We start from the raw sequence: 26,397 nt of genomic DNA on the forward strand, positions 1-26,397 counted from the left end.
CGGTAATGTGCGTTGACAAGCACCCGCATGCGCACAACAATGTATGTCACTCTTTCCACCCTTCTTGCGTGCACGTCTGAAGCAAGCCGATTTTTCTCTCTATTTTATCATTTCAATGTCACCACAAAGGTACTTGCACCCTAGGCCACTTATCAAAAGGTTAGAAAGGGAGCGAACTGCGAAGGATCAGATGCTGCAGCGGTGCGCGACACTGGCGGGCACGCCACTCTGGGCTCGGGGATACAGTACGGCGCTGAGCGGATGTGCTGTGCTCCGTCAGCGTGGAGGCTACCAAGGCCGCGGAGGTGGCCCTAGGCGAGGTGGCGGTGGCGACCGTGGATACGAGAACCACAATCAGGGCTATGCAAATCACCAGCAGCGCTATGACGATCGCCCGCAAAGACACGACATCTATCAGCAAGGGTACAGTAATCGTCGGCAGAACTACGATGATCGTAACCAGGGCTACAACAATCGCCGGAAAGGGTTCAACAACCGTCAAGAGGGTTTTGGAAATCGCCAGGACGACGGTGACGATCGTCAATTGGCACCACGACGTAGCAAGGAGCAGTATCTTGCGCAAGACGCGGACAAACTACTGAAGATGAAACATGAGTACAAGAAAGCAAAAGACACAAAGGAACGGTTTGGGATTCTAAAGGAGGCTCGGCGGCTTCTGCGTCGCATACGCATCGATCCCTCCACCCAAGACGAGCGATCTGTTTCCATTGTGATCAACTGCGCTGCCACTTTCTCTATCCCAGCAAAGACGGAGGCGGTGGAGCAGGCGTTCCAGTGGATTCGGAGCAACATTGGTGGCATTTCACCTCAGAATATTGCTCTTTTTGCGAACGCGTTGGGAGTCATCTTTCCGCCAGAGGCGAAGCAAGTAATGGTTGGTGAGGTCATGCCGATCGTGCAGTTAGTGATGCGCGAAATGGTACCCGTAGAAGTAGTGATGGTGCTCCAGGCACTTCAGCGCTTGAGAGTCACAGAGAATGAAAAGCTTCAGGACGGACTCCTCTCTCATCTTGAGCCGTGTCTCTCTTCGATGCCGGTTCAGCAGCTGTCCACACTGGCGTCTGTTCTACATCATCACTCAATGCAAACGCGAGACAATGCGAAGTGGAAGCAGATTGCACACGAGACGCTGGCGCGCGCTCTTGCAGGGGTGGAGGGGATGCATTCACGGGAGGCCATTGTTCTTCTTTGCGCCGCACCATTTGTGGACGCTTCCCAGAAGCAAATTTCTCAACTTCTCGTTCGTGTGGCAGAAACTGCGCAATTCCACACGGATGAGCAGGTCGGAGAACTGATGAATGCAATCCTCCGCATTAGACAGCAGGTCAGTGAGCCGAGTGTCGAACTGACGGCGGCAGTAGAGGGACTCCACACAGCATTGATGGCACGTTTGGAGAAGGTGAGCGCTTTTGTGGGGCCCCGGAGTGCGACTCACATCTGGAACTACGCGCACGCCTCCAATATCGAGATCTCCTCCACGATTCAAGAGAGTATGTGCGCTTCGCTCATACGGCTCATGACATTCCGCACCATTCCATTCCAATCACTGGTGCGGCTGATGGCATCTCTATCCACACAGAAACTGCCCTCCGCTGAAATTCTTACTGTCACTGCAAACTGCAGTGTTGGAGTACGACCGCCTCGGCCTGCGAGGACGGCTCCTCAAGAGAGTGAGATGCCGGAGGATGGAGAGGATCACGAGACCATCCGCGCCGCGGCCCGCGAGGTGCTGTACAGTCGTCACTTTGGAACTCTCACTGAACTGCGGATTAACCTTGAAAACGCGTTTGCCAAGAACGATGTCTCTCCCAACGACGCTCTTGCCAAGACGCTTCCAGAGCATCTTCTCAAACACGCTTCAGAAGCTTTGCCGCGACAAATGTTAACAGCCGTTGCGGCCATTGCGTTGGCACCGGCCGATTGCCCGTGTCGAAACAAGACTCACGACGCGGCCGTGTGTGCAACAGTGCTTAAGACGCTCGAAGACAGCCCTGAAAGGTTTAAGTCCGACTTGAGTCCTGTGTTCGTGGACTGGTTTGTGAGGAGTATCCCCGCCGATTCCAACTCAGAAGCAATAGTGGCGGCAGTGCAAAGGATCACGGCGTCGTGATGTGGCACCCTCTGCGCTTCTCTTCTCTCTAGCACGCTAAATGGGAATAAAGCGAACTGTTTTTTTTTTTGTTCAGTTGCTCTTCTTCCGTTCTCCTGGCGCTGTTCTTCGGAGATTGTGCTGCGACAGCACCGTGTGGCCTGCGCTCAGTGGCTGAGACGACAACACCAATTTCGCCATAGACGTTTGTGTGAGGAGGCAGTTATGACGGCACCGTCTAAGTGAGCGGCTCAGACTCAGGAGAGGGCCGGCGGATATGTACGTCAGAGTTGAGGTGGAGAGCGGGCGGGGGGGGGCTAAAGAGTTCAACAAGCACTCGGCTGCTGCGGGGCTGACTTTCGTCGTCCTTTTTGAATTTTCGAACACCTTTTCACAAACGGCATCTTTGTCCACCTTCTCTTGTAACATTTCTTCATTCCCATACGGCTCATGCCAGGCGAGGAGAGGCCAGCTGGCCGAACCGGGGATGGTGTCTTTCGGTTCCTCGGTGATGATACTGGGGAGTAGTCGAAAACAGGCCGGCGAGGAGGCACATGCTGGATTGGGCTCTGATGGATCTGGGGTGCGTGAGGAGTGAGGGCGCCGGTGGAAAGAGAAATGGAGTAGCTGTGATATGGTGGGCCTGGACTTGCATGTTTCTCTTTTCTTCCTTGGTTGCATTCAGGGACTTTATCGAGGATCGCTGCTGCAGCAGAGCTTCAGTTGTTTCAATGTGATAAGCTGGATCATTTCTCTCCCTTTCCATTCCTTGCCTCAGCTTTTGGCGCGTGTTTTTTTTCTCGGTGACGGACTGGTTCGTCGAGGTTTGTGACACTTGAGCGGGTGCGTTCTTGGAAGAGATTCGACCGCACCGTCATATCTTGTAATACTGAAACGGGAACTTCGAAAAAAGACAACTTAAGAGCCCCCAGGTTTATCCTTACCAACAGACCATCTCTCCATATCTGTTACCAACGCCAACCTTCCAACAAGTGTATATATGTGTGTGTGTGTGTGGACCTCAATGCAATGTATGCACAGGATGAAGCTTTCGCGCACTTGGTCTGGGCCGGAATGGTCGCCGGCTGCTGCCCTCTACGCTGTGGATAGGTTGATGGGGTCGATGCCACAATCAGCAATTTTCCCTCTTCCTTTCTTTTTCTATCTTCTGCCCTCATGGTATTCAGCGAGGGCCACTTCCGTTGAAGGTGCATCTCGTTGATTTTTTTTTCCATGTCCGGATTCTGGAGCTTTAGGGAATCTGGCGCCGGGTCTGCAGCCGCAGGGAGGTCGGCAAACGGACTACGGCAGCTGGATCTCGCTGTTACCCAGGTGCTCCCTGTTGGGGTGGAGTTCAAAATGACGACGCTGTCAACTGCCCAGGAGGATGCACACGCACACGTTGTAATGAAGGAGGCCCCGCATATTGAGAAGGTTGAGTGGACTGGAGGGATGGATTGCAGTCCCACACAAAAGCTGACTCGGCAAGTCGATTTCTCCTTAAGTCAGAGCACTTCAGTGAAGGCCAACGACGTTGTTAATGTAGAAAAAGATTGGGCCAATACTCATCTGGTGGAGCGTGATGAGGTTGTAGACGCTATCCAATGCAAATGGTGGGAGACTCTGGATGCAGACGTACGTCCAGGTCTATTGCTTCCCTCTGCATCCACAACGCCTATGAAGGTTGGCACGCCGGACGCGGAAACGCTGGGCCTCGTGCGAGAGCTTCTCTCTCATGCTTCCGACAGTGCCCCTAAAAAAACAGCAGTTCGGTCAAGCGACAACGCCCTTCTGAGGTGCGAAGTGCCCCTGAGCAAGAGGAAGGAGCAACGGACCTGCCTTGACCGCTCACCAGCATCAGAAGTGCCGATAGAATTGCGAAAACATGCCAAACACACTGCCTCGCGCAGTTTCCACCCAACAGTGCCCCGTGGACCCTCACTCCATACTGAGCGACTTGCGCATCTTCGTGGGCAATGCGTCTCTACTGCAACGATGCAACGCTCAGAAGGAGAAATAGACAGGGGTAAGGCGTGCCGCTGCTCTCAAGATCATGACGGAGTCACAAAGGACATCACCGTGGCATTTCAGCTCTCTTCGAGGCCCGAAGGTCAGTGCAGGTGCGAGCGCGAATCGAGCTCTGGTACTGGTACGGCTACTCCTCTTGAGGCCCAGAGTGAGGTGTTCTCGCCGTCCGCGGTACTACAGGGTGTGTTGTGCGCGCATACAAAGGGTATTAGCCTTTCCTCGGCGACGGCTGTGCGTATGGAAACCCTTCAGCAAAGAGAGGAGCTGTTGCTCCTTCGACGCTCCTTCGCAATGTGGCTGACTGCCGCGAGCCAGAGATACATTCAGCAGTGTGCCGCTTCGTATCACTGCTTCCTGATGCAGTGCATCAACGATACCATAGGAGACACCACATCGAGAGTAAAGAGAGGGGTGGATGCATAAGTATATAGGCGCTCCGTCTCTGACCTTAGACTAGTCAGGTAGCGGGAGAAACCTGTGGTAGGGTTTCCTCATAGATTCCCACAGCTGTACATAGACCTTCAAACAAGCAACTGCTACTGTGAATACTTTTTTTTTCGACACTGACACTTGGTGGGTGTAGAGCACATCGATTCATTGGCTTAGTCCACATGGCGAAAGTGAACAGCGGAAGAAACAGAAGCGGCTGCAGAGGGGCAGAGGAGGCACAGACACACACTTGTACACACAAAAGAAGCGGCATATTCTGGTTCGGCTTAATTACGCGGATGAGTGGGGTGTGTTTGAAGTGTGAAACCCATGTCGTACGATCGAGGACCGGGCGGTTCTGACTTGACTGTCATAGCAGCCGTTTTGCCAAGGGGCTGCAGGACGGTGGTATCTCAACTTTTCCTGCCTACCTCTTCAGTGTTCAGTCAGGGGAGCACGACTTGAAACTCACTCGCACTTTTTCTCATGTCACCTGTCAAAGGTCTTTGTGCATTCTTTCTACTCACTCGACCTCTGCTTATCATGAAACGCTCTTCTTTCCTGTCACTGCCTTGTCTTGCGTGGGCATATCGAATTATTACAGCCGCGGAAAACACAGCACACATCCTCGCCTACCCACGCTCACTCACCTCAAACGAAAACAGCACTGCACTCGCTTCACCATACCACTACTCCCCATTTCATTTGTTTCTATTAGATCTACCTCTCGTACAGAGCCTCTCTCCGTCTTTTCACCATCATTATTACACCTTCACCCCTTTCTTTCTCCTTTGTAGGATTGTGTCGTGTACTTTTTCTTACCTGGAAGTGGCGCTGAAAAGCTTCCGGATCAACAGAAGCGACGGCAAGCGCAGTACCCAAGGAAAGGAAACGCACAAGTAAAGACGGTTTTCATACACTTTTCCATTCATCTTTTCTTTCCCCCCTTTCTTGTGTGTTTCTTTGTCGTGCTTTCTTTTAAATATCTCCTGTCCTCTGGAGCATCTCATGAGACTGCCCGGTTATCACCAAACGTCACCGTTCGTGTTTCTTGCTTCTTCTCGAACTAGACACTCCTTTGTTCCCTCTGTTGTAGTCAGCTCGTGTTGTTGCTCCTATTTATTTTTTCCCTTCTCGCCTCCACTCCATTGTTTCGGCAAGAAGCACCTTTAGCACCACTCCTTTCTCTCCTTCATACTGTTTTTTTTTTCGGTTTGTTTTCACACCCACTCTTCACCTCCTCCCCTTTGGCTCTGTGCCTCTCTCGCTTTTCTCTCTTCGTTCGCTGTGGTGTGTATCCTTGAATGAACACCAACAACAGCGATCCCTTTCTTACGCCCCTCCACCCCCCACACCCAGGTTCCCCAAGAGAAGTGGAGAGTCACCCTATATATATATATTTTTTTTTTTTTCGCCGTAGTCCCGTTGACTCTCTTCCTTCTTCCTTTTCTGCGCTGTAGCACCAGCTGCAGAGTCTTCTTTGGTCTCTTTCTTGCTCTTTCCCCCCTTTTTTACTAGCTGCTTCTGTGTCAAGGTGTATAGTACCTTCTTACCGTTTGATTCTCGTCTCTTCACTGGCACCTCCTGAATCTCTTCCCCCCTCTCACACCACAGACACAATCAATACAAAGATCCGAAGCGCCTGGAAACCTGTGTCTGTGGCGAACTCTGCTAACTGTCATTTACTTTGCGTGCTCGTTCTCTTGGGTGCGTTGTGTACGTTTTAGCTCCCCTCGGTCCCGCATTTGTTTGAGCTGAGCAGGTGGGTCTGACTTTGTTTCCTCCTTATTCAGTGTACAGAACAGGTTCCTCATCATCGCAGCCCGGCTTCTCGTCACCCCCTTCTCCCAAAACACCCCGACTGCGTGCACGAAAGGACGACGAGCACCGACCACTGGAAAGCGCATTAGACGCCCACACAGACATACAAAAGGTAGGAGGCATGAGTGGGTATTTGAAGGTGCTGTCCCAGGACGGTAGCTGGGAGACGCGTTACATCGAGATCGATAACACGAAGCTGTACATTTGGAGGACAAAGGGGGACAAGGAATCTGGTGCGGCAGTGGTGAAGGAGCTGGACCTCAAGTGTGCCACCTTGCGCGAGGTATCAGAACCTAACACGTGGGCAGTGCAGCCGGAAAAGGCAGAGGCCACGTACTTCCAGGCAGACGGAGAAGGGCGAAAAACTGAGTGGATGGACACGCTTCGGCACTACAACTCGAGCAACATTGGGTCCGAGAAGGTGACCCTTAGGGACTTTGAAAAGAAGTTTGTCTTGGGCAAAGGCTCCTATGGCAAGGTGTTCATGGTAGTGAAGAAGGACACGGACAAATGGTACGCTATGAAGGAAATGAGCGCAGAGAAGATGCGTCAGGCGGAGATTAAGGCGCCATTTGCAGAGCGTATTATTTTGGAGGAAATAGACCATCCTTTTATTGTTCACCTTCACTACTCTTTTCAAGAGCAAGGAAATCTGTACATGATCCTTGACCTACTAGCAGGAGGCGAGCTCTTCACCTACATTGAGCAGCACGCTCCACTCGATGAGGAGGTCGTCAAGTTTTACGCGGCTGAAGTGGCCCTGGCGCTCGGGTATCTGCACAGCCGCAACATCATTTATCGCGATTTGAAGCCAGAGAATGTCGTCTTTGACCATGAGGGGCACGCCTGTCTGACCGACTTTGGACTGGCCAAAGCGAACGTGCACGAGCCAAACGCTGTGACGTACTGCGGTACGAACGAGTATCTGGCTCCAGAGCTGCTGAAGGGTGTGCCACACGGCAAGGCGGTGGACTGGTGGTCCCTAGGGCTCATGATGTGTGAGATGCTCTTCAATGACCTCCCCTTTTACGACGAAAATCCGATGCAAATGCAGATGAAGATTTTGACAGAGGATGTCGCCTTTCCATCGCACATTCAGATCACCGAGGAGACAAAGGACTTGATTCGGTGCCTGCTCAACAAGAACCCCGAGCGTCGCCTGCAAACGTTGGAGGAGTTCAAGGCACACAAATGCTTTTCAAATCTCGATTTTGGTCTTCTAGAGGGGCGTAAGCTCAAGGCTCCGATCACACCTGATCCAAACCCGGCACACAACTTTGCGAAAGAATTTACGAGCGAGGTGATTGTGCAAAATGAGTCGCCATCGCAGGCGATTGTCACGTTGGCCGGCTACACCTACGATAGAGACTCGTCGGAGCAGGAAAAGTCCCCTTCTCACTCCCCCACAATAGCAGAAGAGCTGCGTCAACGCAGAGCGTCCAAGAAAACGTCTAGCAGCGGCAGTGAAGCAGTCTCTCCTCCCGTGACCGGGGGAAAGAGGACGTCGAACTCCAGCTCAGCTGGCGCATCGGCGAAGCAAGCTGCAACCGGGCCCATTAAGAAGGTGGAGCACCACATACCCGCCAAGGTGGCGCCACAGGCCGCGCGGAAAAAGTTGACCCAGAACAGCAGCTTCGACAAAGCCGCGAAGTAGCCACAACGCGGTTCTGGATGAAACGCTCTGGGTACGCCTCTTGCGTCATCACTCACGACCTACTTTGCTGCTGCCAGTGGGCGTGCAAACGGCGTGACGGGAAGGTATCAGTACAGCAGCGGTGGTGAACCGATCTGGCCGTGCCAATGGTACGAAGCGATCACGAATGAGCGGAACAATGGAACCAGACCAGGGATGCAATGATGTAAGGTGTAGAAGGTGAGGTAGGCTGAAGGTGTTGAAAATGAAGCAGAATACCATTCCCCCTCCTTATCAAAACGAAGTGTGTTGACTTGGCTCGCTAATGTCAATTGTGGCAGTGGACTTTCTCTCAGCGCTCTCTCTCCCTGTACGTTTTTAGTCTTATTTGCCATGGTTGGACCTTTCTCGCTTTTCCTTCCTCTTGTCTCCCCTCTTCACTTCTTCTTTTTTTTTTTGCTCCTCTTGTGCTTTGTCTCTCTGGCTCTAGTTCTTGTTGCGGCCCTCCTGTCTCCCTGCGTATTTACTCATGCTTTCTTTACCGCTGTTTTTGTTCATGTCATCTTTCTACTTCTTCTCGTCTGCCACCACCCCTCTCTGCCGGTACTTCGTCCCTGCCCTCGTGTCTCCCTTTTCTTTTAAGGGCTTGCTCTCATGACCCCTCTTTTTTCGGGTCTCCTCCATTGGCCTTTACTGTTTCTCGCTTTTTGAGTAAACCTAGCTCACAAGAGAGAGGGTGATAGCGGGACGATAAGCGGTCACACAAGAGAAGCGTGTGCTGGGGTGTGTGCTTTTTTTTTTGTGTGTGCTTGCGCTAGTCTTTTGAACCACTGTCCCTCGCTCTTGTAGCCTCAGCACCCGCAAGGCCACACCCATACTCACATACTAGTCATCGTGAGGGATGCAGCTCCTCAAGCCAAAAAGAGAGTGGACACATTCGTGTCAAAGTCTACGACGACACTCTCACTGCGTTCCTTCCGCCTGTTTGTTGCTTTATCTTTCGGTGCCGCTTCTCTCTTTCTCTTTAACCCCCCCCTTTGGCAGTGTAGGATAGCCAAGTTTCTCTGGCCGAATCGTTGTTTCCCCTCTCGTTTCTTCTTTCTATTCCTACGTGTTTGCTTTTCTCTCCCTTTCCTCTGCACGTGTGGTGTCTAGCGTCTCCTCTTCCACCTTTGTTCTCAGTCTTGCTTTTCTACATTCTTCTTTCCCTTTTTTTTTTTTTGCAGTCGCGGCGGCGCTTCATGATTCACTCGATCACGCATCGTGAATTATTATGGCTGCAGAGTGTGGGCTTTCGAATTCTTTTTCTCTTACATTTGGTTATGTTTGTCCTCTGAGTCCTCATCCGCCGATTCGATCGTGAACGACTCTTACTACAAGAGGGCACCAGTTGTGGATGGATGGTTCCGGTGTGGTGTGCGTGTGCGAGGATTTGGCGTTTTGTGTGAGGTAAGGGACACCTACTGGCGAGGCAATGACGTGTAGGCGCAGAACGGTTTTCCTTGTACAGTTTACTCTTTGTGTGTTTCTCTGTCTGGTTTGATTTCGATCTCTTCTCTTTCGCTTGCTTTGTGCAACATACCCCTTCCCTTCCCTTTACTTTGCCCTTTTTCTTTTTCGTGTTCCGCTCCCCCCTCCTTTTCTCGCACTTGTGTGGCCAGAATGAAAGGAGAAAGGGGGAGAATGGAAGAAAGAAAGAGGCAGCCTTCAGCCGCTTTGAGGTTCTCTACTTTTTTTCTGCCGTGCTAAAGGTGCGTCGACGCTTTTCGTGTCATGCTTTGATGTTCTTATCTCTGGATCTTCTCTCGCTTTTGTCTCTTCGCGCAGGATCACACATCGGGCTTGTTTCATATTTTCGCACACTCTCCTTCTCTTTGACATATGCCACCTTTCTCCTCTGCTGGCTGGAGCACAGCTGACTCTTACGGGGGCGTCCGTGTGGCATCCAAAAGGACCGCCGACAGGGGTAGCAGGCGCGTTGGAAACACCTTCACTTTCACTGAGTGGCGAACAGAAGGGGTAGGAGCAAGCACACTCTTGCTGCGGTATGATCTTTGCACTCGCCAATTGCCTATCTTCTGCTGTTCTCTGCATTCCCCCTGTTGCTGCCACTGCTGGAGCAGAGAGAGGAGGAAGGGAAAATCTGAATGAAATGCTTTCTCCCTGCTCTTGCATGTGCGCGTTGGTGCGTTTATCGTTGCACCTCTCTATCTTTAGCATCCATTGTGTATAGGTGTGCGTGTGTGTGTTTCTGTGGTGGCGTGGGCACGTGCTCGTGTCTGTGTGAATTGTGTTCCTGCATTGTGATTCACTTCTTTCCGTCTCTTTGTGAACGTCTCTCCTTCTCGACTCGCTTTTTGCCTCATGTGTTCGTGAAGGTGAAGGGTGCAAGAGCCCGCTTCGTCGTGATGGCAACGGAGCACCGATCGTATTGCAGGACTCTCTCTCTGTGCCTTGCAAGCCTGTCTATCTGTCTCTGTGTACGAGTTTGTAGCTATGCTGTTAGGGATGCAAATCTACCGCACTATCCTCCCTCCCTTCCCTCATCCTTTCTGTTTCTCCTTCCTGTTAGTAAATACGAGCCGTTTTTTTTTTCTGTTTGTTTTGCTTCTCTCTCTCTTTTGTCTGTGTCTCTACTCGTTTCTTTGTTTTTATATTTTCGTGTCTTTCGGTTGCTTGTTTTATCTTCTTTCAGCTCTTTCCCTGTGTACAGGAACTGTTCCCTCCCCCCTCTTGCCCGTTCTTTGCAACTCATATCGACAAGAGGCATGACATCTTTTTTTCTCCATCTTTTTGTATTTATTTGGTTTCGTCCCTTGATACGTTTCCTCTTCTCCCCTCATTCCACTTCTTACGAGCGTGTGCATGTGTGCGTCTATGTGTGTGTCTCCGTGTTTATTTTCTGCTTTCATGGCTGTGATGTGTGTGTACGTGTGTGTGTGTGTGTGTATGTGTGTGTGTGCACGTGCGTACTCATGTTGGACCGGGCGTTCTCTCTCCCTCTCTCTGTTTCTTCCTCCTGTTCCTGACTCGCTTCATCAGCGATCTTCTCCACTTTCCCGCCAGCGACAAAGCAACGAAAAGAGATCACAATTTTTTCTTCACTAGCAAAGAAAGAAAACAAAAAAGGACAGGATCCCTTTTTTGTTTTGCTTTGGTGTGTGTCTCTGTGTGCGCTACTACTACTCGAAGTTGTCTCTCTTGCGTTCAAAGGGGACGACTGTCCTCGTTGTTCGTGTGTGGTTCCCTCTATCTCATGATGTGTAGAAGCTAGAGGGTATGGCGGTGGACTTGACAGTGTGCTCTGCTGCGGCAGTTTTTTAGTCCCTTGGGCATTTTTTTTCTCACTTTCTTTACTGTTCATTTCTCTTTCTGCAATTTCATTACTCCGCTGACGCGCAGTTCGATCCCTGGACAAGTCAAAGCCCCACACACCTTCCAACATAGCGCCGTCCTCACTCATAGGCCGGTGCACCCTTCGCTTGTATTGAAAACGCAATGTCACAGACACGCACCTACCCATACACGAATTTGTCCGGAACAAAGGTTGGTAGTGTGCCGTGTTTTCCGGCATCCGCAGCGATGCAGTAGGGGTCCCTTGCTACCACTAAAACGAACTCTGCTGCAGGCGAATGTATTTAGTCCCCTTAGCTGCGACCACATGTATTCCCTCTTTCTCTTGGATCCTATTTTGAGGGCCCCGTCGTAGATGATTCGAACCCTTCTCCCCATACTCCTCTCTTCTGCTTCCATGAATCCCCTTTCTGGACTCTTGTTTTGCTGGCGCCATTGTCTCGACCTTTTTCCGCATCCGTTATTGGTTTTTTTGCGGCAGCTGGTATGGGTCTTTGTATGCCATGAGGTTTTCTTATCGACATCGTGTGTGCTGCACCTCGGTGCTTACGCTGTGCTTGCTCTGCTACGCTCTCGCCGCGTCATCGATTCCGGTCCCCGCCGATCTCATCACTGTTGCCGGAAGGGTGGATGTGAGGCATGAGGTTGCGCAGTATGTCGTGGTGCGGGTAGTGGACGACAAGACAGGCGTAGTGGTACGCAGTGCTCCTCTAGACGCTACTCGCTCGGTTAGCTTTGCAAACATTGCTTCCCGAGCTGTGTCCCTTGAGGCTACCGTCGAGCTCCCGGATCACTTATTCGAGCTGGATGCCTCTTCCTCTGTCCTCAAGAGCGCCATTTCCACTGACAGCTCAACCACTCCTGTGCAGCTGACAATTTCCACATTCAGCAAAGCCGAGGGCGTGTCGCGAAGGACACCGAGTTCGGCCGCCGCTAGCAGTGTCGCGTCCGCTGTCCTCGCGCTGGTAGCGCTGGTGGCGGCGTGGTACGGCCGCCACAAGATTATCAGCACGCTCGACCTGCCGACCTTGAAGCTGCCGAAGCCGCGGAGGGTGATGAGCTCGTGAGAGTGCTTCTTCAAGTCTACCTCGCTCGGATGATCGGTGTACCATGTGGCCTGGAGCGTATTGGCGGCTGCCGGTTCGCGGGGCTGTCCACGCGTCCCCGCGTCTATGATTAGGCAATGTGTGACGTATGCAAGTAAGATACAACGCGCAAGAAGGGAAGCCCACAACGCCAGACGTAGCGGCAAGTGAGAGAAAAGACAGTGTTGCGCCTATTCTGGCTGTGTGGGCGACACGAGTGAATCCGTGCTCATGGAGCGAGATGAGAAAGGGTCAGTGAAAACACTGGTCGCTGTGTCGCGTCTTTTTCCCTTCAAATCGACAGAGACTCCGTGCAATACAAGATGATGGCGCGAGCGTCTCATTGCACTCCCCTCTCTCTTTACCGGCGTGGCTTCTCTGATGCGTATACTGAGCGACATTGCGTTGCACGAGTGTCTCGGTCAGCTTACGCTCTCTCTCTCTACATACCACCTCTTCTAATTCACCTACTCTTCCACTTGGGTGGCTCTACTAGCATGCGCAACAGGACCGCAATGGATCGCTGTACAAGACTGCGTTCTCGCTGCTAAGCAGTATTGTTTGCATTAGCTCTCAAAGCGCATTCATCACAACCGCGTCAATGAATTCATACAATCGGAACATCGTCATCGTCAGCTCCGCGATTTACGGTGGTGTGCTGTGCTGAGGCATACTCTACTTCCTCCTCAACGTCTGCGGCAAGCCCTTTCTATAATCACCCGTCCGTTCCTGTCGCTATCTTTTCTGTGTTTTGGTTCTCTTTTGCGCCATCGATTCTTTTTATTGGCGCAGCGATCCCGTGGCTGTGTGTGGTGTACAGTAGCAAAGCCGTCGCGCTGATCTTCACCATTGCATCAGGCTGCATCTTCGTGCCTCTCGGAGCGCTTTGGCTCTTTGTGTATGGCATTTGCAAGCTTACCTCTTGGTTCGCGGAGACGCAGCACAACGCACCGTGGAGCGGCGACGGTGTGAGCTTGGGCGCAACTGTTGGTGGCTGTGCTGCTCACCGCTATCGGTACAGTGCTTCGGACACTGCTGGGGTAGACGGAGCTGAGCTTGCTAGCGTTGCCAACAGCACGCTACCTCACCCGTACGGTGCGTGGGTGGCAAGTTTTTAGTGCCCCCTGGGTTTGAGGGCCTGAATGCCGTCATCACACCGGTATCGAGCTGGCAAAGTTATAAGGCGAGCGGCAAACGAAAGATCGCGTTAGACACGCGAGGGCATGCCTCTGACCACGCGTACTATGCTGGGTTGTTCGGAGGACGGCCAGCTCTTCCCGCCCACGCCGGTGGTCAGTTCCAGCCCTCCTACCCCGTACAAGAGCGCAGGCTAGGAGCGCATTATCTTGCCTAGAAGAGAGCTGCGTTGGAGGGCTCGCGCAGCGAGGTGCGTGGGGTTTTGTGCGTGTTTCCTGGCGTGACCGTTTAATAGATGCTTCACTTTATCCTTAGATGAGGCGGTGCTTTCCCCAATGAGGAGGTGGGTGGCAGGAAGGAGCAGGTCGGTAGTCGAGGGCTTGCATGAGGACGCTCCGTCTCAGCACTGTCACTCTGCGTGGCTCTTTCATGTTTTGCTCTCCCCTCTTTTTTATTTTCTCTACATCCGTTTTGTGCTTCGCACGCTGCAAAGCGGAGCAAAAATGAGAGCTCTGAATCTAACTTTTGCAAGGGCCAGTCCTCGACGCGCTTTTTAAGTGAGGCACACATGGATCTATTGGCGCCTCAGTACACTCCGCGTCAAGTCGCAGTTTTGGCACTCCTCTCGCAAGAGAGAGAGAGTGAGTGAGGACAAACGAGAAACTGCTGAGACGAATTGGAGGGGGTATGCAGTAAGATACCCTTTGCTCGTGCGCTTTTCTGGATGTTGCCCAAGCGGAGTCGAGCCTTCTTTCCCTCTTGCTCTTTCTTGCCTTTTGCCACCTTGCCCTTTCTCAGCTACCCACATATCAACTCACGCAGACACAATTACACATGCACACACATACACGCCAATAGAGGTGCTCAGCTCAGCGCGCTGTCACGTTCGGCTGTCCTTACCCCCTCTTTGGTAGGCCTGCTCACTGATGTGTCAACCTTCTCTGCTTCCTCGCCTCATTCCCCTACTGTCCACTTCCTCCCTCACCTCTCACGCCTCTCCGCCGTTTCTTCTTTCTTTTGCTCTCTTCTTTGTGGGCTGATATGACTCTCCTGCCTACCGTATGCTCATCGTACCTTTGCGTACTTCCCCTTTGAAGTTCTTCAACGTCTAGCGCACGTGAGAAGCGACGAAAAAAAAGGAGGACTTGCTTATAAATCTGTTTGCCCGCGCCTGAGTGAAATATTTGCGTTGATTTGACACAGATACCCACGTCGCACCGTCACGTCCACACGCACACACTGTAGCCTTCTTGGGTAAGAACCTATCGGTATTGGATAATAGGGGGTATACAGTGCAGAGAGGCGCGTTTGTGCCGTTCCCCTACTCCTCGCCGCTATTCCTGTCTTCTTCGTACGACCCAGCACCACGTCCCTTCTCCGTTGTTGGTGTCGCACACCGGCCGCACTTGGCGCGTCGTCACCGCTATTTTATTTTCCCCCCGCACGTCACGCTTGCGGTGCTCTTTTCTCTACCACTCTTATAGCTCGAATGCCGAGCAAGGTGGTATCGTCGTCGTACAGCTTGCCGATCAGCGGCGGCGACACGAATGGCAAGACGTACCGCTCCACAGATGAGATGTGGAAAGCGGAGCTGACAGGTGACCTGTATGACCCAGAGAGGGGATGGTACGGCAAGGCACTTGAGTACTGGCGCAATGTGCCTGCCACCGTGAGCGGCGTGCTGGGCGGCATGGATCACATTCATCAGGTGGACATTAAGGGGTCTCGCAGCTTCATTGAGAGCTTGCCGGACCGCGGAATAAACCGTGCGTTGGACTGCGGCGCCGGCATTGGACGGATTGCGAAGAACTTGCTGACGAAACTGTACGCCACGACCGACTTGCTGGAGCCGGTGGAGCACATGCTAGAGGAGGCCAAAAGAGAGCTGTCCGGGATGCCTGTTGGTAAGTTCATCTTAGCATCTATGGAAACGGCAACGCTGCCGTCCAACACGTACGACTTGATTGTGATCCAGTGGACCGCGATCTACCTCACCGACGACGACTTTGTGAAGTTCTTCAGGCAGTGCCAAAAGGCCTTGACACCGAACGGGTACATATTTTTCAAGGAGAATTGCTCCACTGGTGACCGCTTCCTCGTGGATAAGGAGGACAGTAGCCTGACGCGGTCCGACATACACTACAAGCGGCTCTTCAGTGAGAGCGGGGTCCGGGTGGTGAAAGAGACTTTCCAGGAGGAGTGGCCAACGGATCTGTTCCCTGTGAAGATGTACGCCCTGCAGTAAGGGAGGACGGGAGATGTCGCCGTCTTTTTATTTTTATAGTTTTTTCTCTCTCTGCTCCGCCCACATCGATCAGCCACCCCCGTATTCCCCTTCTTGGACTTCCGCATGAGTTACGGCCTTTCACGAAACAGGGAGGCGCAGCGTCGCGGCGCGAGAGAAGACGAGGCTTTTCATGAGCGAGTAACCACGATTAAGGAAAGAAAACACACCCATTTAAAAAGACATGCAGGAAGCACCGACACGCACGACTGTCTCTCCTTTCTTCTACACGAAGTCGTCACGGAGGACAAGGCTGCAGGGGCGACTTGCCTGGTTATGCGTGCGTTAGCGCATTTTCACACGCACAAGAGTGAAGGCATGCCGTTGATGTGTCTCTCGCGTTTGTTTCCTGCGCGTTCTATGAAGGAACCAGTTGCTGACGTAGTTTTGTGTTCTTGGCACCGTAGAGAGAGAGATAGCTACCCACACGGTGAACAGGCAAAGAACTTAGGAAGCGCAGCTTTTCTTCTGGCTCTTATCGAACAGCCGCTACAGAAGTCGCGCAGCAACACCAAAGTAGTGCATGGACGACGCAATGTCCGCAGAGTTGCCCAATACGGCCACACATGTAAGTCCTTCTCTCGAACTTTTGTCATTTTTTTCCCCTTTCACGCCGGTACTGCACACGATCTCTTCTCCCTTTTCTCTCTGCATGTGGATGCAGAGCTTCCATTGCTGCCTTGCATTGACACTGTAGACGGGCGCGGTGGATGAAGCTGCAAGTACTAGCGCCTAACTAAGCACGAAAACTGCGACGGCCGCTACTGCTGCCGCTGCACCTTGGAGCGACGAGTGCCATCACAAGTGGACACACCCCTCTAGACTTGCGGAGCTTCTGCTAGAGTTTTTCTCCCTCTTACTGTTGCTAAAGGATCGAGTTTGCTTCCCATGTCTGCGGTGAATGCCCTACCGAGTCCAGACGGGGATCGTCTTGGCAGTGTTATCGTGGACGAGAACAGCGATGCAGAGCGAGAGCTGTGCGGTATGGTCGACATGATGATCGCAACGTCCACCAGCGCGCTCCAGAGGATCGCAAAGGATGTGACCAACAGCAGCACGGCATTTGAGAAGGCGGCGCCACTTTTCCAGGCTAATGGAATCCACATTTTCTCTGGCGAGCCCGACGAGAGCGCCTCCAGTACTGTCAGCCCTCCCGCTGTCGAGCCCAACCTGCGGACCCAACTGGCGCACTGTCGAGACCTCCTCCGCAGGGTCGACAGTGAGCGCCGCCACGTGCGTCGTCATTGTATCTACCTTCAGAAGGAGCACGAGCTTCGACATGCAGAGATAAAGTCGATGCACCGCTACTCTATGGAATCGCATCAGCGCTCGCTGATGTTAGAGAATCAGGTTGCAGAGGAGCGCCAGCGCCGTAAGCGTCTGGAAGACGAGGTGGACGCTCAAACGCAAGAGGTCATGCGCCTTCGCCGTGTTCTTCGAGCCCTACCAGACAACGTCTTGAAATCCCTTAGCCCGCATTATCCTGCCGACGACGCTGCGGCAGAAGTTGTGCAGACTTTGGCCCCGGACCGCCGTTTTGAGGAGGCCTTTCGGGACAAAATGAATAGCATTGTGTATAAGAGACGCTATCACCAGGCAAGTGCAATGCATCAGGCGGCCAGCGAGCAGATTGAGATGATGATGATGGAACAGCAAGATCCCTTGCAGGTCGCGTCGAGGTGGCCCTACGTCGGTGAGGACGTAACGGCTGTAGGTGCAACGCTGACTGAGTCAGTCGTGAAGCAGGAATGGCGGCGCAGCTTCAACGGTGCTTCCGACCTGCTCGAATCTCCGTCCCATGGGGTTGGTGAATCGCAGCTGGAAGAGACGATAAAACCAACTGCAGCTTCGACGCTTGCGAACTGCACACTCATGCAGTCAGTGCTGGCGTTCCCCTTCCAGTTACCCTTCACGACGGCCACCCCGCAAGACGCGTACATTAAATTTCTCGTGTACCACTCCGCGTACGCGGAGCCGCTCACCCAGTTGCGGGAGCACGTCCTTAGGCTGAGCTCACGTCTCAAGACGGCGCAGGATGCTGGGCTACGCGCGCTATACACCATGTTTACTCGGGTGCTGCATCTCCTTGGATCCAGCCCTGCCCAGACGCAGTGGCGCTCTCTCTACGAACGCCAGATGGAGAAGATGCAGCGCACACACCGCGAGCTTCTATACGCGGTGATTGAGCAAGCGAATATGGCAGCCATCAAGATCCCGGAGCTTGAGCGCATCGGCGGTGCTGCTGCGGCGCGGCGCGAGCACACCGGCGGTGTTCCGCAGCGCCGAGACGTGGGCTGCAGCGCGCAGGAATCGACCACGATGGAAAAGTACCGGTCCTCCCAGCTCAAGGAGGAGCTCGCGCGTCTCAAACTGCACTCGCTCGAGGTGGAGGCGGCAGCACAGAAGGAGAAAGAGGAGATGACTAGGCAACGCTCGACTGCGCGTCAAGATGCTTTGCAGGCTCTTCGATCTCTCAAGGCGCTCTCCAAATGCATTGTATGGTCGGTGAGGGTGCACGGCGCCGCCGACGATGCTGTGTATGACCCTTTCGCTCAACTGCCTGATCCTCTCACTGAGGAGGTGCTGGACGACCCGCGCCTCGCTAGCAAAACGACAGAAGCAACCGAGTTGACTGTCTCGTACGTGCGCCTGCTTGCCTACAGTCATGGCGAAGGCGGTCGAGGTAAATGCGCGCAGCCCCCTCTCGCGGACCCCAGGGCCGCAACGCTTTCGTCCTCGCAGATGTCGGGAAAGGATGGCACGCGAGAGGGGGCTGCTAGGGACACCACCAACATTTTCCGCACGGCCTCTGGCGCCACCGCTTCGTCGTCGTCTCCAAAGGCGCAGTCGTCTCGGAGGAAATCGGCACCGTCAGCAGTGCAAGCGCTTCGCCGTCGCACTCGCAGCAGCTCCTCGAGGTACTCAGACCGTCGACTCAGCACACCGCAACTACCTCCCGTAGCGCGCACCCCAGCGTTGTCGGAGAGTACGAAAGACTGTTGCAAGCGCCAGAGCAGCGGCGATGCCGCATCAGCACCCTTTCCTCCTGCCAGAGGTGGCCCTTCCTTAACTAAGTCTTCGACTGTGCTATCTTTTCACAACACGGTGAGCTCACAAGAGGCCCGCGTCAAGGAAAGCTGCTCTACGCCTCAGGCAGCTGTCACCATCATCGATCTCGCCTTTCGTGAGAGCGATGTTCAGCGGTAGCTTCAGAAGGGGGCGACAGACATATTGCCTTGTGAACCTGCAATTCTCTCTCCCTGTGCGTGTGCGAGCCATCTAGGGCGCTGATTTCTCCGCGTTTTCTCCTCACAGGACAAGATCGTTTTCATTTTCGCTTCATTTTTGCAGCTTTTCAATCCTGCTCTTTTTTCCCTTTCCACTGATGCTCTTAAGGTCTATGCTCTACAAGAAGGATTGTGCATGTGCCTGTCTGTCTGTGTGTGTGCGTGTGTCTCTCTCTGCGCGCCCTTCTTAATCTCTCTGCGCGCCCTTCTTAATCTCTCTGCGCTCCGCGTCCCGTGCAGCTTTTCTACTCTTTTGCTCCTTCTCTTCTCAGACTTACATTTGCACTGTCGCTTTCACACCCCTGTGCTGTGCACCGTCAGCCGTTGTCTTTTAACGCTTCGGATTTGTTTCTTTTTATTTTTCCGTCGCTTGCTGACACTCCATCTTACTTCCTTGACCCTTACCCTTTCTCCGCCTGCACCTCTAAGGCTTCACTTGTCACTTCGCTAATGCATGACGTGCACATGCCTGTAATAGGAATAAGCGAGATGCGCACGCGGAGCCGAGAGCCGGAGAGGGATCGAGGCGAAAGAGTAGTGGCCCTGGGGAGGTGAGGTGGAGGATGGCTCCGTTAGAGTGCAGCGATGAGAGCGCTTTCCTGGTGACTAAAGAAGTGTTCTCTGCATGCGTTCTGTTGCGCCGCCGTTTTACTTAGACTAGACCCCATGTGTACGCACCACACGGGCAACCAGTTCATTTCCTTCTCTGCGCTTCCTCCAACGAAGCTCAGCTGCCTACGCATTCGCATGCCAATCTCGGTTTCATGCGTTTGATTTTCCCCTCTTTCTCTTGTTGGTGTCATTCGCTTGTTTTGCCGTCGTTAGCAGGAACGATGCGCTTTCTTCAAGTCATGAGGACTGTCATATATATTTTTTCCCATCCAGCGTCTCCACTCTCTGCCATACAACATGAGGTCGAACCCCATTCTACCCTCTGCCCGTCACAGACCCATCGCCTGGTGCGAGGGAGCCGCAGGCACGCGCTACAGCAATGTGCCGACTCGGTGATGTGAGCACGGCCCCTGTTGCAGACTCTACCCGCTCCACGCCTCTGAGGCCGCCTCACAGTCGCCCCCATTATGCCGGTCGCCACCTGGTGCCTCTCTCGGGGTGCCTCAGGCTCCCCACTCCACTAGTCAATGGGGGTCGGATGGGGTAGGCTCGAGCCACGCTGAGAATTTGCCCATCATATGGATGGCACAGGCGTGTTCGCCATCGCTGGTCGCTCCGACGCGCAGCGTCATCCGCGACTTGCCCGCGGACATCCGTAGCGATACACCGCTCTGACTTCCCCTGCGCCGTGGGTATTTGGGTCTGCCACCACCAGAGGGTGGATCCACAGCGGCAGGGAGAGGGGGGACCACCCCGGCTTCCCATAGAGTGAGGGAACTGAACCCTGAGGTACCACGCTGTGGGGTCTGCCGTCGTCACCTCGACGACTGGTGGATGGGAAAGCAGAGCACACAAAAAGTGCAACCTCAACCTAAGAGGGCCAATACTTTCGATGAAAGCGATTCATCTGCTGGGGTGTTACTTTCTCTTTTCCCTACTCAAGGCCGAAGGGCTCGCTCTGTTTTCCTTTACTATTTTTCTATGTTTTGTTCTGCCCACCATACCCCGCGCGTCTTATGTTGAAGGCGAACCTCCAACCTGCCGCCTCGTGCGTTTTCTTCTCCAGAAAGCGATAAAAGCGACGTATGTGTTATGCCAAGCGTCTAGGAGGCTCCCACGGACACCCGCGCGAAGGGGGGCATCCCTCCAGTTCCGGTAGGTGCTGTGAATGTTTCCTCCCTCTTCTGGAAACGAGTTTCTTTACCCCACCAACTCTTCATTTTTCTCCCCTCCTTTGTTTCCCCACCCCCCGCCTTTCCGCTGAGGAGTCTCTAAAGCCGCTCTTTTTTTTCCTCCCGCCTTTGCCATTCGCTCCCTCCTCTCTCTCTCTCTCTCCCTCCCTCGTGCTGGTGTGTGTTCGTATTTATCCTGACGCCCCGCTTTGCTCTCCTTTGTGTGTGTGTGTGTAGGCATTCCCCTTCTTGTTGGCACTCTTTGCCATCATAATGAAGCTGACTCCTCTCCCCCTCCTTCCCACTCTTCCACACGCGACAACCCATTGCACGTCCGTGTGACTCACGGAAGGTACAACGTACTGCTTCTTTCAGCCCTATCTAGAGAGACAAGCCACGTGCGCACACGTGTGTTTTTGTGTGTGTGTGTGTGCTAGAGCTGGATTTCGTCGCACCTCTGTTTGCTGCAGCGAGGGGGTCATACTGTTCTCCTTTGATCCTCCTTCTGCCTGTCTCTCCTGGCTAGGGAGAGGAGACCTCCGCACGCACATGGGGCGACTCTTTCGTACAACGCCGACGTTAATGTGCACGTATGTGTGTGCACTTTCTCTGCTGTGACTTGCCTGTCTTTCTCCTCCGCAAGCCGTCAATGCTGTTGCTTCTTCCCACCCTCCACGCCCACACTCTTCTTTGCCTGTCTTTGATTTCATTGTCCGCCCATGCGTTGCCCCTCAATTGTGCGCTTTCTCTGTGTTTGCTGCTGAGTCGAGCGGATACGTCACCGCTTGTGGAGCTGCATTTCATCCGTCGCTCGAACGGTAGCCATTACCTAAATCTACGTACATGCGTATCCATATATATACACACACCTCTACACGAGCCTTTTTGCACATCTCTATTCCATTCTTCTTCCCCATCAGCAGAGTACAAATATGTCGAACAGCGGCAGCGTTTCTGTGGCAGCTCAGGCGGAGCTGCTGGAGAAGGAGAAAACGGTGGCGGAGCATCAGCAGCGCCTGGAGTCTCTGCGTGACACGGTCAAGACGATGGCGACGCGTCAGGTCACTTTGAAGCGCACAGAGCGCCGCTGTCGAATCACTGTAGGAGAGCTCACAAAACTCAAGCCGGTGCACGTGGTATACCAGGGCGTTGGCCGCGCCTTCATGCGCACCCCCGTCAACAAGCTGATTGACCTGAACAACGAAGAGGTTGAGCGCTGCGAGGCTGAGGAGAGTCGTCTGTCGCATGAGAAGCAGCGTACCTCGGAGCTGGTCACCAAGGAGGAAGGTGAACTGCGGCGCGCCGTTGAGGAGTTCCGTGCAGTGCTGATGGTGGTGCAGGCAACCCAGTCTCGCAGCCAGCAGAGCGCTTGAGTAAATCACGAAAGCGACACTAAGGTGGGTTCAGCGGTTCGCATGAGTACATGTAATAGTGAGCACAGGCCTACACATCCCCACCGGCACATACGCACACAACGAAGAAGACAAAAGGAAACATCCCGAAACTGTGCAGTTGCGTACTCAACCCAGGCAGTCTTTGTTTTTCTCTTCTCAGATCTTGGCGCTACTGACTGTCGTAGGTTTTGTGGTGAGGTGAGATGGTGAGAGGAGAGAGCCACGGCATACCTCTGCCAGAAGCGAGGCAGCACGCGTTCCTTGATTTGCGTGAGGTCAGCGCGCTTTGGAGTGATGACTCTGGTGTGCAGGTAAGGGACAGCTTCACGATGCACGTATGCTCTCTCACGTAACCTGTCTAATCAGGAGGCGCCTCGGACCGCCGTGTCACTCACTCGTGCAGTCTACATATTGTTTCCTTCCTCTTCTCCCGCTCACTTTGTCTTCTTTTTTAGTTTGCGTCTGTGTGCGCTGTCTGGCACGCAGACAGCGTCTACTCCTTCACAGGATCGGCGCTGTACCGTTATGGGAGCAAGTCACTCTCTCTCTCTCTCTTCAACTCTGTCCGTCTTTTGACCCCCTCTCCACACACACAAACACACATCCACACGCTGCAATACGCAAAGGTGCTAACGGACTAAAGTGGCGTGCATGTGGCGCCGTACGCCTGTTTTGTGGAAGCGCAAGGTGCCGCCGCTAGGGTACAGCAAGAATGACTTTTTTCGGAAGGTTCGCAGCCCCGGTGCGAGTAAGCCATGGCGTAACAGAGCAGCAATCACGGGTGGTAGCATCGAAGTGACATCCAACGTGGATGTGATGGATGAGCATGGGAGCACAATCATGGGCAACCTTACCACCCCCGGCCCTCTCGGCATGCGCAGCCCCCACACGCCACCATCGGCTGCGAGGGCCTCCCTAACCGATGCTCAACAAAAGTCTTTCTCGGCTGGTGCGCCAGCCGCAGCTGATCAGGCAGATCATCGGTTCGGAGCGCCATTGCTTCGCTCTCTTGACGAGCCCATGACTACTGGGAGCGCTCAGGATAACGTCTCCACAGTGCTTGCTGCTACTGCGACACCAGTGGCGTCGTTTGCAGCCCCGTATGGTGAGGTTGCCGGTGTCGCTCGCGCAGTGTTGCCATTGTCTTCGCCATCTTTGGCTAGGGCCTCTCGGCTGCAGACTGATGCTCCGATGGCCACTATCCCAGTTGGGAAATCGCTTCAGCTGAACGTGGAGGAGGTGGACACGCACCCGTCATCAGAGCCTGTGCCGCTTCAACTGCAGTCCCTGAAGCGCCGCTCCAGGAAAGCGGTGGCAGACTCCATTCTGCTACCCCGTCACATCAACAAGCTCTTCCACAAGATCATGGGGTGGTCGGAGGAGCTGGTCAACCTAGAGGCAGAGCGGGACTCGCTCTCGCCGGAGCAGACGGATGCGTCGGCACTGTGTGGCGAAACTCCGCGTGTGTTACGCAAAAAAGCTGCAAATTTGACTGATAAGATGAAGTACGGTGTTCTCCTTGACGCATATGAAAAAGATAAGTTTGCCATCGAGCATCAACTGGAGATTGCCGGCGACAAAATGGAGCGCAAGATGCTGGAATGGGAGGGGGTGCACGTCCTGGACCAGGACGCTGCTGCGGAGATGGCGCACGTGCTGGAGAATAAGGCCTCCCTCGTTATGGAGGCTCCTTCGTCGTTCCACGTTCCAGTGCCTGGCCGCGACTGCTGCACAGGGTGCGGAGCACTTCTGCAGAACTCTAGCGAGGACACCTTCGGCTACGTGCGGCCGGGCGAGATCGAAAAGTACGTGGCTCAGCGGAACGAGAAGGCGCTGCTCCGCCATGAATATGCGGCTCGCATGGCAGAGTTGCAGGCCCACTGGGAAAAGCACGGCCGTCAGGTCGGAGAGGAGTGGCTGGACTTCATGACGCAGGAGGAGTTTGACGCTTTCTACCGTGACAGACCTCGCCCCTTCACCTGCCACCGCTGTCACGCCCTGGAAAACCTCGGCGTGGAGGGACGTCGCAAGGTGTGGTCTGCCCCAGACTTCACAGACCAACTCCGCGCCCTCAAGGAAAAGAAGTGCGTAGTCGTCTTGGTCGTGGACATCACGGACTTTCCGGGCTCGATGGTGTACGATTTGCCTGGTCTGATCAGCATGAATAATCCAGTCATCATCGCAGTGAATAAGATGGACTGCATTCGGAATCGCTCTTTCAACTACGCCGGCAAAGATCGCAGCGTTGCGGCGTGTTTGGTGTCCGAGAGCTACGTGCGGCGTTGGGTGCTGGACATTGCGGTGCAATTTGGGCTACCGCAGCATCAAATCAAACGAGTGGTACCTGTTTCTGCAAAGCGAGGCTGGGGCATCACTCCGCTGATCAGCGCCATCGAAGATGCAGCCAATTTAAACCTCCGACGCCCCCACCAGCCCCTGCCCACCTACTTTGTCGGTGTGGCAAACGTTGGCAAGTCGTCTGTGATCAATGCCATGGCACACGCCCTTTACGTGCCTCAGCCCCCACACCCGGCGAGTCGAAAAGTGTACTACACAAAGGCAGACGCAGAGGGGAAGGAGGCCGTCTTTTGGCGCTGGTACACTCCCCCCAACGTGAATCAGGCAGAGATGCTCGACATACGGGGCCGCCACGACAAGAAGGCATCTAAGCTGATGACGGTGTCTTCCCTTCCCGGCACCACTGTTGCCGTTAACGCGGTCCGCCTTTCTATCGGACCCACAGCGCAAACCGTAAAGCAGGAGCACCAGCGACTGTCGGAGGGCGCGGCCGTACTTGGGAGGGCGGAGGAGCTCGCCAAGACACAGACCTACATCTACGACACACCGGGGCTCCTCCCTCACTGGCACCAGCGGTCTCTTCTTACCCTCCTGCAGATGCGCCGGACGCTAATTCGAACATTTCGCAACCCGCAATGCTTTCTCCTGCTTCCAGGCCACACACTGTTTCTCGGCGGCCTTGCCGCCGTCGACGTCGTGCGTGGCTCGTCACGAGGGTTGCTGTTTCTTGTCTACACGTCTCAGAAGGTGCGCAATGCCATTGTGAATACGGTGCAGTCCGATGCGTTCTGGCGAGCGCAGCTGGGCAAGGCGCTGGACCCTCCCGGCTCGTATGAGCAGCTGCTTACGCTGGACGACCTCAGCTCTGCAGCCGGCCCGCCTGGACTCTCCGAGACCAGGAGCTACCTCTTCGAGTGCTACGGGCGCCATAGGCGGCGTCCAAAGGCCGATCTGTACGTGTGCGGTCTCGGCTGGACTTCGTTCTGCGTCAGTGAGCCCACGGACGTTGTCTTGCGCGTGCGCACTTTACCTGGGGTCGTGCACGGCGTGCGCGAGCCGCTACGCTTCAAAGACCTCCGTGCACAACGGGGATGGCCAAAGCTGAAGCGCCGCTTTACTGCCAAAGGGATCGAGGAAATGGAGAGCGACGTCGATAGCGACTCCATCAACACAGTGGTGCGCCTCGTATCAGCCCCGGTGACGCCAGCACCTCCTGCGTCCGCGGATGAGGCCACCGAAGCAAGCGTGCACACAGTGGAGCGGGCAGCTCATCCACGCCATCACTCCGCTTCGTCTGCTCCCTTTGCGGCGTTGAAAGAAGACCTGCAGGCTGCCGGAAAACTGTAGTGCTTCCCTCCTCGATATCGGCAATGCGCGCTCTTTTGCACAGAGTAGTCATTGTACAAACTGCTGTTTTGCACTTCAGCGGAGCGCTGTCGCGGCAACTCACCATGGCGACTACAACGTGGCCCGTGGGGTGCCGCTGGTAGAGCGCCGCAACGATACACACACACACACACCTGGTGGAAGCACGCGTCTCTGTTACGCACTCCTTTCGACCCCTTCGATTCCTTCGTCGCTTCCTTTTCCTTCACACACCGACATAAACTCGTGTATATCCCCCGTAAGGGGATACGATTACACAAAGCTGTAATAGGCATGTATGTTTGATCGTGGCGGCGCACTCGATGTTGCCTCCGCTTCGGCATCTCGCTGCCCATTACTGCCATCTCCACCGCAAGCGCGACCCCCC

At 54.1% G+C, this 26,397-nt stretch overlaps 7 protein-coding genes and 2 pseudogenes across 7 annotated transcripts, besides 1 other annotated feature; all 9 read left to right on the plus strand.

Moving 5' to 3' along the window:
* Window positions 1-43: 43 nt before the first annotated feature.
* Window positions 44-2,131, plus strand: LPMP_300830 (mitochondrial oligoU binding protein TBRGG1, putative; the record flags this gene model as incomplete). Its single annotated transcript, XM_010702816.1, has 1 exon — window positions 44-2,131. The coding sequence occupies one exon, from the start codon at window positions 44-46 to the stop codon at window positions 2,129-2,131; it is 2,088 nt and encodes a 695-aa protein (XP_010701118.1).
* A 1,338-nt stretch (window positions 2,132-3,469) lies between these two features.
* On the plus strand, window positions 3,470-4,561 carry LPMP_300840 (hypothetical protein; the record flags this gene model as incomplete). The annotated part of the gene is made up of 1 exon (XM_010702817.1): window positions 3,470-4,561. One exon carries the CDS (start codon window positions 3,470-3,472, stop codon window positions 4,559-4,561), a length of 1,092 nt encoding a protein of 363 aa, XP_010701119.1.
* A 1,948-nt stretch (window positions 4,562-6,509) lies between these two features.
* Window positions 6,510-8,042, plus strand: LPMP_300850 (rac serine-threonine kinase, putative; the record flags this gene model as incomplete). The annotated part of the gene is made up of 1 exon (XM_010702818.1): window positions 6,510-8,042. One exon carries the CDS (start codon window positions 6,510-6,512, stop codon window positions 8,040-8,042), a length of 1,533 nt encoding a protein of 510 aa, XP_010701120.1.
* A 3,730-nt stretch (window positions 8,043-11,772) lies between these two features.
* On the plus strand, window positions 11,773-12,442 carry LPMP_300860 (annotated as a pseudogene).
* Window positions 12,443-13,061: 619 nt separating this feature from the next.
* On the plus strand, window positions 13,062-13,814 carry LPMP_300870 (annotated as a pseudogene).
* Window positions 13,815-15,086: 1,272 nt separating this feature from the next.
* LPMP_300880 (hypothetical protein) lies at window positions 15,087-15,842 on the plus strand (the record flags this gene model as incomplete). The annotated part of the gene is made up of 1 exon (XM_010702819.1): window positions 15,087-15,842. The coding sequence occupies one exon, from the start codon at window positions 15,087-15,089 to the stop codon at window positions 15,840-15,842; it is 756 nt and encodes a 251-aa protein (XP_010701121.1).
* A 927-nt stretch (window positions 15,843-16,769) lies between these two features.
* LPMP_300890 (hypothetical protein) lies at window positions 16,770-19,088 on the plus strand (the record flags this gene model as incomplete). The annotated part of the gene is made up of 1 exon (XM_010702820.1): window positions 16,770-19,088. The coding sequence occupies one exon, from the start codon at window positions 16,770-16,772 to the stop codon at window positions 19,086-19,088; it is 2,319 nt and encodes a 772-aa protein (XP_010701122.1).
* A 951-nt stretch (window positions 19,089-20,039) lies between these two features.
* Window positions 20,040-20,586: a repeat region.
* A 1,298-nt stretch (window positions 20,587-21,884) lies between these two features.
* On the plus strand, window positions 21,885-22,325 carry LPMP_300900 (hypothetical protein; the record flags this gene model as incomplete). Its single annotated transcript, XM_010702821.1, has 1 exon — window positions 21,885-22,325. The coding sequence occupies one exon, from the start codon at window positions 21,885-21,887 to the stop codon at window positions 22,323-22,325; it is 441 nt and encodes a 146-aa protein (XP_010701123.1).
* Window positions 22,326-23,162: 837 nt separating this feature from the next.
* Window positions 23,163-25,991, plus strand: LPMP_300910 (hypothetical protein; the record flags this gene model as incomplete). The annotated part of the gene is made up of 1 exon (XM_010702822.1): window positions 23,163-25,991. One exon carries the CDS (start codon window positions 23,163-23,165, stop codon window positions 25,989-25,991), a length of 2,829 nt encoding a protein of 942 aa, XP_010701124.1.
* Window positions 25,992-26,397: the final 406 nt, after the last annotated feature.

This window comes from Leishmania panamensis, assembly GCF_000755165.1.
Source record: "Leishmania panamensis strain MHOM/PA/94/PSC-1 chromosome 30 sequence".
In the NCBI taxonomy this organism is placed as follows: Eukaryota; Euglenozoa; class Kinetoplastea; order Trypanosomatida; family Trypanosomatidae; genus Leishmania; species Leishmania panamensis.